We start from the raw sequence: 13,530 nt of genomic DNA, 5'->3' as shown, positions 1-13,530 counted from the left end.
TTGTATGTTCACGACCCCAAGTCAAGTCTCCTTCCCTCACCATTTATCCTCTTTATTCTCTCCTACCTCTCCCCATCCCTTTTCCTTTGGTAATTACCACGCTATTGCTTGTCTATACATCACCTTTTAATACCTTACTCTTTTTTTAAGTCCTCACCAAAGGATATTTTTTCCATTGATATTTTTAGAGAGTGGAGAGGGGGGAGGTGGGGGGGGGGGGAGAGAGAGAGAGAGAGAGAGAGAAACATTGATGTGAGAAAGACACATAGATTGGTTGCCTCCCACATGAGCTCCAGGGACAGAGATCAAGCCTGCAACCGAGCTATGTGCTCTTGACCAGGAATTGAACCCAAGACCCTTTGGTCCGTGGGCTGATGCTCTAACCACTGAGAAACACAGCCAGGGCTATTTCCTCACCCTTTTAGTCTAATTAGTCTATCCTCCTCAAAAAATTTAATTTTCATTTTCATTCTATGTTTATCCATTATTTCTGAGTGAAATACTTTCCCCTCAATATAGTACCTAATCCAGACCCCTGAGCCTCTGAATAAATTCTATTCAAAACTCATCTCATACCCTCTAAGAAATCAACAATAACTCCACATGACTTAGTTCAGTCTTTTACCAGATATCCCTTAATACTCAACTGCATTAGTCTTTACTTGTTACATGTTCTTATTCAGGATCTTTACTTTGAGGGCATGTCTTTCCAACTAGTTTACTTTGAGGACAGGAACGACTTGTAATATTTTCTCTTTATTCCTCCATTACACCTAGGTAAACTCCACTATACCAAGCACAGAGTGAATGAACACTATGGCTCCTAAGTAACAGATGGATACAAACACACACATTTAAAAAGCACATATTTACGTTATATACATATTTTCCTAAATGCATGAAGTACTTTTCATAAAGGTATAAAAAGAAGCAAAATCACAAAATATAAACGAAACAGTACAACCAAAGAGCTATAGATTTAAAAAGCAGGTAATCTATGCCCTAGTCGGTTTGGCTCAGTGGATAGAGCATCAGCCTGTGGACCAAACAGTCCGGTTCGATTCTAGTCAAGGGCACATACCTTGGTGGCAGGTTCCTCCTCGGCCCGGGCCCTGGTGGGGCCTTGTGCAGGAGGCAACCAATCAATGTGTTTCTCTCACATTGACGTTTCTCTCTGTCTTTCCCTCTCTCTTCTACTCTCCCTAAACAAATCAATGGGAAAAAATGCTCGAGTGAGGATTAACAAAAAATCCTATATAATAAAAGGCTATATGCAAATTGTCCCATCGGGAGTTCGACCAGGAGTTCAATTGCTCGCTATGACGTGCACTGACCACCTGGGAGTGGCGTAGAACATGGTGGGAGACCAGTGGCAGCGGTGGGGCGCTGAGGGATGAGGGAAGGAGGAGGCAGGGAGGCAGGGAGGCAGGGAACCTGATTGGCCCTGATCACTGGCCAGGCCTAAGGACCCTACCAATACACGAATTTTGTGCACTGGGCCTCTAGTAAATAAATAAATCAATAAATAATAAAAAGCAGGTAATCCATATATAAAGATTGACATATACAGTCATTAAGGGTGAGAAAGAATACTACTAAAAAAAAAAAATTAGTCTCAGATTCAAAGAAAACTGTATTTTTCTGTTTATAAACATAATTCAAGGCCAAAATAATAAAGAACTTCTTTTTCATTCCATAATAAATGAAGCTACTACCCCCTCTACCTTTCTTCAGGCCTTATCTTTTATAAAATTGTTTTCAGTATAAGTGTAAGAACAAACGCACCTAGGTTATTATAGCCATAAAATATTTTCGCTATATAAAAACAACTAAACATTTTCTATACACGACAAATGTTTACTAGTTTTGTGTAAGCATTTACAATGTATACCATAGGTGGTATGCATCTTTCTTCTTGTGTCTTGCTCACCAATGGCATTTATATTTACATGTACTTGTTCAGTAATAAGACTGTGACTACAAAAATAAGACATAAAATCTATATGCTAAAGTTCACCTAAAGTGAACATTTGTTTTCAACTTCAACTTGCTTTGGCAAACCAGAAATGAGTATTTACTAAAGTATCTATGTCAAAGAAGATGCTCTACATTAAAAAGAGCACCATATTTATACCAGTTTCAGAAATATTGCATATACCTGTCTACTTAGTAATTTCAATCTTTTACTAGTACAAGCGCTGCTGCAGCAAAAAAGAACCTTTTTAAAAAGTTTATTTAGTCTATTGTTTCCCACTTTTGCCACCTAAGCCAGTTGTGCACTACCTATTGACATCACTGGATAGGTGAGTACGATCTATTAACACTGATTCAAATGATTCTCTTCTTCATTCTAATTTGACTACCAAGAACTCTTGTCAACACAGTAGTCTTATGTTTATTTTACCACAGAAACAATCTCAATATGATTTATCAGGAAACTAAACACACTACCTTAAGAAGAAGAAGATTACTAAAAGAAAGCTAAACAAACAGAAAGTCTAACATCAGATACAATTTGAAAGCAATAAAGATTTGGCTAAAATGTAAGGATCTTGACCTGTTAACTAACATTGTGGGACACTACAGGAATCTTTTCCACAAAGAAACCAAACAGATTCTGAACTCTCAAATTAAATGTTTTAGTCTGCTCTTCCTTTTACATTTAAGGGAATAAAATTTAAAGTGACCACAATTCAAGTATTTATGGCATAGCATGCACATTAATTTTACTTACCAAATCATATATCTGGTTCGCCAACTGTACCTTCTCATCTGCATCTTCCAAAGCTTTATAGTAATCCTAAATAAAAACATTTGCATTTCAAGAATAATTTAATAATCTTAAAATATGTGTATCTAGGACATACATATAACCACATTTTCATTCTCATTCCTTATTATCACTGTCAGTCATCCTAAGTAAGCAATAAAAACCCAGTTAAGAAAAGGGTGTAGATGAGGTAGAATTAGAAATTATGCACAATGGCCAGGAATTAGAGAAAGATGTTCAGAATTCCTAGAAAAGATATAAATAAAAATAAATACTATTCCAAGTCTATCCTCTATACTAATGAAAGTTATATGCGGTAATGACTAGATCTTTTCCTTTAAAATTTCTTTTGAAGTTAAGATTTATCTAATTTGTAAATAACATTTAAAGTCTCTAGTTTTAAAACATGTTTTTTATAAAAGTACAACTACTGAAAAAATGTTAACCTGAATTGTCTCTATTTTCCAACTGCTATATAACTCTCATTTTAAGTTAGGTATCAATTCACACAGCTCAACCTATACTGTAGATTTCTCCTCAGCAGAAAGCAAATTATTGTTTAAGAAAATAAATTCTATGAATGTCCCTGGAGTATCAGACTTCTCAGAGTATATGCAAGCTGCACTACACCCAAAACTTACCTTAACAGATTAAAGGGATAACGAATGACTTTGGGATGTATATATGTGACGTCTGTATTCACACACACACCAAAGCCTCCAGGTATACTAAGCCAGGACCAATTCTGCCATAAATTCTAAATTCTGGTTCTCCTAACAGAAATAATCTTCCCCCCATGCAGTAAAATAAATGACACCACTACTCTAAATCTGCAGTTTTCAAATTTAGTAGCTGATCCTTGAACAATTCTATCTGGGCTGGAGTTGGGGGGAGGGGGGGTCATTATCACGCAGAGATATTAAAGGACCTGTCCGAGGCCACAGTGCGAAATGGCAGAGTCGTCACCAAAGCCAGGTGTCTGAAGCAGTTCTGTCACTGCCTCTCCAACAAACTAAATCATACCCTTAAAGCAAACCCTGCAGGGAGAGCTGCTATCCATTCTAATCTGAGAGACAGCTATAAGTACTGTACAACTAATTAAGAACGCAAAGAAATCTTTATTTCTAGGCCTAGTTCATGTATGAATTTAGAGTTTTAAACTAAAATACTTTTAAAGAATCCTTCTCAGCTCTTAAGATTCTGTTCTTCTGTGATAACACCAACTTAGGCACCTAGTAATATAAAAAATGTGCTTCAAGTTCTGCTAATTAAAAGTGTCCTTTTTTATGGCTCTTCACTCTCTAATAAAAGTCACTAATTACTGAATCAACTTCTAAATAAATTACCAAAATGCTTCAATGAAGCTCTAAAACACAACAAATTATTTAAATCCTCAGAAGCCACTGGTAACGTTCCCTCATTTTGATATCCAGAAAACTATTTATTTTTAAAATATCTTTCTCAGAGAGTCCCAGTCCCAAATCACCCAGAGTGCTGAACATACTTTTTTGATGGATGCCATTTGTTCTTCTCTCCACTCTGGTTTATTTTTCTTTGCATTCATAAAGAATTCACTGACTCTTTGCTCTAGTTGATCCATTGCATCTATGACATAACAAAAACATTTCATATTTAGACGACCAAGTTCATACACTGAATATACATGCTTTGACTGGGGGAAAGAAACAAATATCTGACAATGTACACTCCTTCACTGGGTCACGAACTTTAAATATGGCATGCTTTAATTCTGTAAATATAGAATGCCTTAATTACCTTAGTAAAAAACAAAGTTACAATTTTCCCTACTAATAATTTACTTTTGTTGTTGTTACTTCATAACTTTTTCCAATAGTCAATGTAGTCAACAATACAGATAGGCTCTATACTGTAGTTTCTGAATAGTACAGTCTTGGGTCAAAAGGTAATGGTATTAAATCAGCCAAATGTGTCAAAACACGATGTCGTATTGTAAGTACCACTGGGAAATTGACACATACTTTTAATAAGAAAAAATTATAAAAATGATTTTAACCTCTTGCGATATGGTCTTAAACACAAGATCATCTCCTATCTATGATTAAAAGCAGTAGGTACAATCATTATCACTTAGTATAGTATATTATTTATTCTAGATACATTTTTTTCCCTAAATGTGCCAAGAGTAGTCATTCCATGGCTGCTAAAAGAAGAAAAATAAATAAAAGGGATTCTGTTGCCAAATAAATTAAGGAAAACATTTTTACTATATCCTTCTTTTGGAGATTTTCAGTGAAATAACAGCTCTTTAAAGATTCTGAGAAGTCTTACAGTTAATTTTTAAGAGAATTTTCCTTTGTTTAAATAAGCATTTCCAAACTTATTTGCTAAAGAAGTCTTTTTTGTTAATCCATACCTATTAACTTTATAAAATTCTAATTATTATAAAAAATATAAGTTTAAAACCTCTAATTTATATAATCTAAGTCCAAATTAAAAGAGAATTTTAAATTTGTAATAATAAAAAAGCATAAAATAAGTTACTTCTTATTGAATGCCTACTTTCTATCAGGCACTGTATGTTCTAATTTATATGTATTATTTTAATTCCCAGATGATTCTCATTTTGTAGAGGAAAAACCCTCAGAAGTGGTAATGAGGCCAAGGTCAATGAGAAGTCAGTAACCGAAAATGAACTCGGATCTGAATGAACCTCAAAATCTGTGCTCAAACCAATTGGTAACTACTACTTGAGCGAAATTTTAACATTTCAACTACATTAAAGTTACAATGAACTTTGTGAGCAAGCTGGCGAAACACAATTCAGACTTCCACACCACAATATACTGAATAAAAGAAGGTGCCTTTCACATCTATCACCTCCTATTACCTGCCACATGAAACTGACAACAGACTGAGAAAAGTATATTCCTGAACAATGGGTATGGAAATGTGTGTGCTGCTGCTGGGGCAGAGAAGCAAGGGAAGAAAAGAACAGGTTCTTAGCAACCTCAAGACTCCCACACTCTGCAATGTCTGGTTCTCCAATCTCTATTCTTGGTTCTTCCTTCCTCCCTGTCAGACCCCACACCCCAGATCTTCCTCCACCCCCACTTTTCTAAGAAAACCTGGCAGCACGAGAAACATTTTATGTATAGCTTAAACACAGCTGGAATAAATGGGATCAAAACATATTTTCTGCAGATATACTCCCACAAAGGCCAGCCATTCATATCATTTAAATAATTTAAGAGTTATCTTCATTTCTCCAAACAAGGGAGTGACACAAGGCCAAAAGGTACACTTGATTATTCACTTTCATTATGTACCATATAATTTCATATTCTTTTTTTTTTAAGTAGAGCATTTTTAAAAATATATTTTTATTGATTTCAGAGAGGAAGGGAGAGAGAAAGAGAGCTTGAAACATCAATGATGAGAGAGAATCATTGATCAGCTGCCTCCTGCACACACCCCACCGGGTTCTGAGCCTGCAACCTGGGCACATGCCCTTGGCCGGAATCGAACCTGGGACCCTTTAAGCCAATGCTCTATCCACTGAGCCAAACCAGTTATGGCTAATTTCACATTCTTAATTTTTAATATAGTATCTATACAAGATAGTAAACAGCTATATTACATTCACTTCACAAAGGATTGTGAGGGTCTTTCAAAACATGAGCAACATAAATTTGGTAATCATCACTGTTTCCTTGTTGTTTTTGTTTTTTAAATATGTTTTTATTGATTTCAGAGAGAGGAAGGGAGCGGGTGAGAGAAACATCAGTGAGAGAGAATCACTGATGGGCTGCCTCCTGCACGCCCCCACCAGATCGAGCCCACAACTGAGGCATGTGCCCTGACCAGCAATAGAGCCGTGACCTCCTGGTTCATGGGTCAATGTTCACCCACTGAGTCACACTGGCCGGTTTTTCCTTGTTTTAAGTGTAATTTTGCTCAATGGATGGACCTTCTTATCTCCAGAAGCACTGATTCTTTACCTTCTCTGAATCCTGAACAATTTTAAGAAACTGCACAGAAAGAAAAAGAAAAAAAAGGATCATATAAACCAAATACTGCCCTACGAAAGAGTAAGGTTAATTTTGGGAAAAAGTCACGGAAGTACCAACCATCACTGATATAAGAAGGGGAGCCAAACATTTTATTATGGCATACCAGAAGCTTTACAGTAAAATCTTATTCCCCTCGCTCATTCTGATTAACAAAATACCACGCTGTTGACAACTGAGAATACATGCTATAATGTGCAACTTTTCAAATGTGACATCCCAAGGGTCTCTAAAAAACTGCATGCAACCCATACTTCTATTTTCTGCTCTTGAAAAAATTTTAATACGATGAACTTTAGCAAAAGCATTAATGCTACAATATATGTTCACTACCTAAAGGCTCCGAGTCAGAATGCTGACATTCATGCCGCTGTGCATGAAAACATCTACCTACGGTCTCAATGAAGGCACAGGCACGCTGGCTGCACAGTCCAAAATCCGAGAAAGGAACACAGCCGCGTTCCAGTGTCTCCTCTTGTCAACGCCAGGAGGAAAGTGGAGGGAGGCAGGGGAGGCAAGGTTTGGCATTGAACTCTTTTTGACAATTCCTATGTGCGAATCAGCCAGAGAGTCAGATGGCAGAGGCGCAGGGGTCGACAGCGACTAAGTCCGGCACTGACGTGCGCGGCGAACAAGAGCAAACGCGCCCACTTACTCTGCACCTGCAGGTCCATCTCGCGCATCTCCGTGAAGCGGTCCCGCAGGTCCATGGGAAGCTGCTCAATCACTGTCAAAGGAAAAGTCCGTCAGAGGGGCGGGGCCAACGGCGAAAGTACGTGCCTGCGTCACTGCGTGCGTGCGTGCGTACGTGCGTCGGTGGGGTGGGGGTCGAGGGAGCCGGCAACCCTGAGCGAGGCTGCCAGTTACCGTGAGAAAGAAACATCCCCCGCCTCCCCCTCCCTCCCCGCCATCCCGCCTGCCCGGCCACTCGCGCTCTCGCCCGCCCGCGGGTCCCACGGACGGCCCCGGCCAGCGCCGCCCACTCACTTTCTAGATAGTCCTCTAGGTACAACATCGCGGCCTTTAGCGCCTGGGGGACGAGGGGATCCAGGGGTTTATTTGTGTCACTCGCTGTCGCCGGAGTTTTGTCCCTTCCAATATGGCGCCTCCGCTAGCAGCGCCCGCTCGGCTTCGGTGGGAAAAAAAAAAGAAAAGGGGAAAAAAAAAAACCACTTTGGCGCCTGACGGCGCTTGCCTCACTGCCGCCCGGGGCTGTCATTGGCTGGCTGGGGCGGTGACGTAGGCCGGCCGTGCCTGTGCCCGCGCCGTTGTGGGAATTGTAGTTTTCCTCCCTCGTCAGCGAGCTAACCCGCTGGCAGTTCTTCACACGGGAACTACAAGTACCAGGCGCCATGGCGAGGGCTGCGCAACAGAGTCCCAACTGCGGTGCCCGTGTTTATTTGTTGCTTTTTGCACCGGCGTGGACGGGAGTCTTCTGCGGCTGCCTAGCGCCGCTAGGAACAACTTTTCCGCTGTCCCTGCCGCTGCGACGGACCCGCTGCGTGTGAGTCTAGGGCCTCGAGGAGCGCGGGGGGAGCAGCAGAGGTTCCAGCGCTAGAACCCCCGCAAGGTCAGGCAGGCGGGGCTCTTCGGTAAAACAGAACTCGCTGCTGGAACCCAGCCTCTCCGTGTCCGCTCCCCAAAATGTAAACAGGACGTCTCGTGGGCTTCCATGTCACTCAGAGTTTATTTTAAACATGGGGTGACTATTTCCCATATTAAAAAGGATGCACAAATAGTTCTCAGTAGTTTCTCATCTATTCCATTTTGCGGTCCGTCTCGTCGTCATTCTAATGAAATGGATCTATACGTACAGCCTGCACCCGCAAAAAAAAAAAAAAATAAATAAATTATATATATATAATCTCAAGCAGAAATAACGGACGGAGCCTTCGTGTCTAACGGGCTGTGCTTGGAATAACTTTATGCTGAGCCAATAGCCTGTATTGGGCGTCTGTAGTCCTGTGCGTTGTCTTTTTGGGTGTTTTTGAACTTCTCAAATGTTCATCCGTGATAGTCTTTCACGGATCAGTTTTCCTCTTAAAAACTTTTGCACTCAGTAAAGGTTGGCTATTACTTTCCACCTGTCTTTATTTAACTCTCTTTGTGTTTCCTGCGTCCCCCCTCCTTGACATTTTCTTGTGCTGAAGACGTTTTCACTGCTCTTAATCAGGATACTTAGCTGTCAGATTCATGAACCCCAAAGGAAATTAACCGCTATCCTAATAACAATTACCTAATTTATTTTTTGTACTTATATTTAAACTCGAATGACTTCAGTCTTCCTCCCACCTTCCCCTTCCTTCCTTCTTCTGGCTGCTTTTAAGATCTCTGATATCCCAGTTTCAAAGCAGTGAATCTAGATATAATTCATTCCTTCCTTCCATCCATCCTTCCTCTCCCCTCCACTTCCCTCCTCTCCTCACCACCCCTCCCCTCCCCTCCCCTCCCCTCCTTCCCTTTCTTTCCTCCCTCCTGGTCTTTCTTTCCTTTCTCCCTCCCTTCCTCTCTTTCCTTATAAATGTACTAGAGGCCTGGTGCACGGATTTGTGCACATTGAAAGGAAATTCATTAGAAGGTGGCCAACAGGACGGGACTGGGCAAGATGTGCTGGACACGCTCTGGAGCCAACCTCCTGCAGTCCCTCGCCCGGCCACACCTGGGGCATCTACAGAGTGAGCCAGCCCCTCTGGCAGGTGGGGTCCCTCAGCCTGGCCTGTGGGAATCGGGCCAAAACCAGCAGCCCGCAGTCTGACATCCCCTGAGGGGTCCCGGAGTGCGAGAGGGCACTCTGCAAAGTTGCTGTCTCAGCAGCTCCTGTGTTGAGCATCTGCCCCCTGGTGGTCAGTGGGAATCATGGCTCCTGGCCGGTTGGCCCATTGCTTAGGCTTTTATATATATAAAATTTTAAACATGTTTAGGATTTGACAGGATTCCTGCATCTCAGGATTAGTGTACTGCAGCAATTCTAGAAAATTCTCAACCATTATATCTTCGATGTTGCTTATTTCCCATTTCCTTCATTATCTCTTAGAATACCTCTAAAACAGGTCTCATTCTATTTATCTTTATCTTTTTTTTAAAATCTTCATAGGGGGCTGTTTTATTGATTTTTTTTTTTTTAAGAGAGGGAAAGACGGGATTATCAAGGGCGGGGGGAAAAAAAGGACACATATGTAATAATACCCTTTGTAATACTTTAAGCAATAATAAAAATAAAAATAAACAAAAACAAAAAAAAGAGAGGGAAAGAGATCAGTGTGAGAGAAACATCTATTTTATATGGTCCACCTCCAAATTTTCATATACTTTGTGTTTTTAGAAGTTCTGTTTGGTTTTCTTTTCAAGCCATGTTCTAATTTCTTATACAAATTAAGCATAGTCTACATTGTCTGTTAAATCCGATACTGAAAATTGCATGGGCATTTTGTACAGTCTGCTGTTTCTTCTGGCTTTTGCTCCTGGTGCCTGTTTCCTTGTGGCTTGTGATAGGGACTCTGCACTCATGTTTCTGGGGTTTTAACTATGGGGATTCTTTGAGACCTGAATTCAAAGTGACTTTTCCTAGAGAGTATTAGAATTTGCTACTGCAAGTTGCTAGGAGGCAACAAAAACCCTAGAACTAAATTCAATATTTCATTTAAGATTTATTGAATTTCACAGGTGAATTGAATTTGGGCCTTATGCCAAGTAGCTTGTTATACATGCTGAAGGGAAATTTTTTTTCCTCTCCTGGATCCCAAGGTCAAGACAGACATGTTTCCTAACTGACCTGTACATCAGGTTTTGTTTTTTTCTGATTCACCTTTACACTGGGAATGTAGCCCTCTGGGGCCCCAGATTTTTATCTCCTATTAAATTTCTCCTTTCAGATGGGCTCTTGGCTTGATTTCCTGACCCTCACAACTGCACAGCTATCAAAGTAGAAGACCTAGGTGTACAGAATTTAACAGATAATCTCATAGCAAAAGCCCACATTGGCCCTCACTTCTTTCTCAGAGTATTCTCATTTTTCTTCCTTTCTTTTTTTACCCCTCTGAGAATTCCTTCACTTCCTACCATTTCATCAATGTGTTTTATTTTTTTTAATCCAGCATTTTTTGTTGTTTTCAGCAGGTGGCTCATTCAGATAGCTGAAATAGCATGCTGTCAGAAATAGAAGAAAGAGAAGTGCATCATTTCAGCTGGTGGTTCTGTTGGTTGGAGTGTAGTCCCGTATACCAAAAAGTTATGGGTTCCATTTTCAGTCAGGGCACATACCCAGGTTGCAGGTTCAATCCCTGGTTGAAGCATGCTCGGGAGGCAGCCAATCAATGTTTCCCTCTCAACTCCCTCCCTCCCTCCCTCCCTCCCTCCCTCCCTCCCTCCCTCCCTCCCTCTCTTCTCCTGACCCTTCCTCTCACTCTCTAAAAATCAGTGAAAACATATCCCCAGGTGAGGATTTTAAAAAGAGTATCATTTCAGTGTAAACTGAGTTTCTTCAGTGAGCTTTTCATACTAAGGAAAATGAGATAATAGATGGTTCCCAGTTCAGTTACTATAGATACACACTCCAAAGAAACTAAAAAATAATAACACGAAACACTATATATTTTTCTTGATGAATGTAATTCTTATTTTGGGACCATGTATCAGCTGCAGAAAAACTGATTGCTCCTTACATCATTAGGTCATAAGTAGATAACCTTTTAAAGTGGTTGCCCACTTACAGCCACTACTGCATGTCTAGGCTGTGCCCTCATTGTCAAGGTAGACCATATGTGTATTACATTATTAGGCTCCCCAATCATAGCTCATTCATTTAACAGGGACAGGCCAGAGCTGGGTATATTAGATACCCTCTTTTGGGATTTGAAGCTGGGAATGAAGAGACTTGGAGACCGAAGGAATTGAGGCAGAATTGTATTAATTGCAGCACAATACATTGTCTACAAGTGTCTCCTGCTGAGACCCCCCAGAGCAGCCCTAGTTTTATCCTTGGCTTTTTTTCCTTTCTCTGTCACTTTCTCCCACACTAGTTGCATCACCTTGAGGAAGATATTTTAACACTCTGTGCCTCTGTTTCCTGATCTGTAAGCTGGAAATAGCAATAGTAGCTAAATCATAGGATATTTAGATTGAAATGATACCATCTCTGCAAAGACTTAAGTTAGTTCCTGGTAAATGTTATAATGCAATCAATGCCAGCTTCTATTAACACCCTTAGTTCCCCTCCTGAATTGTCCATATTGCAGATGCTCCTTTGCACTAGTCTTATATTTGCCGTGTGCCCCTTGAAGCTTTGGGGCTGGCCACCCCTTAGGACTCACTAAAGACTATCTCACCTCCAACTGTTGTCACTGTCATGAAATTCAAAGGGGAAGAGATGCAAGGCCATGTAGGGGTGCTACCCTGAAGACTAATGGCTAAGGAGAAGGGATCAGGATGTAGGGAGAAGATTTTAAAATGAATGCAAACTCTGATAATTACCAGGAGTCCAAGAGAAAGGAAAATTTAAATTCTTCATATGGCATGTCCTCAGGGGGACCTTTGGCCTTATGTCTTAAGAGTCTGACACTTCCTATCTTACAAAGAAAACCACCATATTTAAACCTTGCTGGCAAAACTTTGAAAAGAAATATTTTCTTAACTTTGTGCCAACCAGTCTCTCCTTCCTGACAGACCTCTAAAACATGGGATGAAAGCAGAATAGAATGCTGTCTTTACATGGACCTCTCTAATTTTACATGTTTAAAATCCACGGAGTCACTCACTGGATCTGTTATAAGCAGCAAGACAATAACCTTCACTTAAAGTATCTATGGAGGTTCCTAGCCTTTCCACTCCAAATTCCTTTCTACTGAAATAGACCCCTCAAAGGAAGATTGTGATTTCCTGACCTGGTTCCTGGGTGTTTGTGATGAATAATTGGAGAAGACAAGTAATGGGTGGAGAGTTAAGGAGATTTAGCAGAGGGGAGTCTCTGGGTGGGGGTTCAGTGGATGGGAGAGAGATACTATTGAGAAAGAGGATGAACAACTGGATATAAAGCTGTCATAAAACCATTCCTGCAAAACAATGGAAATTCTGGATAAAATGGAAAAAGAGAGCCCGACACCAAGAGAATAAAGTTCCCGGGTCCAGAAATAAAGACTACACTCAACGTCTTAATAGTGAACAAGGTTTGAGAGCCAGAGGGTTTAGGCCTTCACTCTTGGGCCTTGGGAATCTGATTGTGGTAGAATGAACATATTACAAATCTACACTAATAAAAGAGAAAAATGGTAATTGGCATACGACGATACCCTTTTCATTGGCTAATCAGGGCTATATTCAAATTAACTGCCAACTATGATTGGCAGTTAACTGCCAACTAAGATTGGCAGTTAACTGCCAACAAGATGGCGGCTAATTTGCATATGTAGGCACAATGCAGGGAGGCGAAAGGGAAAGCAGGAAGAAGCCCCCTGCCACTGACAGTGATGGGAAACCCAGCGGGGAGCTAAGAGCTGGGGGGCAGGGCAAAGGCGGCCCTGGGGCCGCCTTTGCCCTGCCCCCCAGCCATGATCGGAGAATCAGGGGCCTTTGCCGCCCTGGCCAGTGATAGCAGGAAGTAGGGGTGGAGCCAGCAATGGGAGCTGGGCACGGTCGAAGCTGGCAGTCCCGGGAGCTAGGGGTCCCTTGCCTGGGCCTAAAGCGGAGCCCACGATCGCGGGGCCGCTGCAGCTACGG

At 41.0% G+C, this 13,530-nt stretch overlaps 1 protein-coding gene across 3 annotated transcripts in view; it reads right to left on the bottom strand.

Moving 5' to 3' along the window:
* ING3 (inhibitor of growth family member 3) overlaps positions 1 to 7,984 on the bottom strand; it is a 33,263-nt gene extending 25,279 nt beyond the window's left edge. For 2 of the 3 annotated variants that reach the window (XR_009454693.1, XM_059711648.1), the window contains exons 1-4: positions 7,807 to 7,984; positions 7,475 to 7,546; positions 4,275 to 4,375; positions 2,735 to 2,800 (exon numbers count right to left, since the gene is read on the bottom strand). Coding sequence is in view for 2 of the 3 variants with exons in the window: in XM_059711648.1 (XP_059567631.1) it covers positions 2,735 to 2,800; positions 4,275 to 4,375; positions 7,475 to 7,546; positions 7,807 to 7,834 (267 nt within the window). In the remaining variant the exon portion in view is untranslated. The remainder of the gene's footprint in view (positions 1 to 2,734; positions 2,801 to 4,274; positions 4,376 to 7,474; positions 7,547 to 7,806) is intronic. The other variant, XM_059711646.1, reaches the window with a different exon arrangement.
* Between the last annotated feature and the right edge of the window lie 5,546 nt (positions 7,985 to 13,530).

The sequence above is a fragment of the Myotis daubentonii genome, chromosome 10, assembly GCF_963259705.1.
Source record: "Myotis daubentonii chromosome 10, mMyoDau2.1, whole genome shotgun sequence".
Classification (NCBI taxonomy): domain Eukaryota; kingdom Metazoa; phylum Chordata; class Mammalia; order Chiroptera; family Vespertilionidae; genus Myotis; species Myotis daubentonii.
This window is presented reverse-complemented; position numbering and strand designations above follow the sequence as displayed.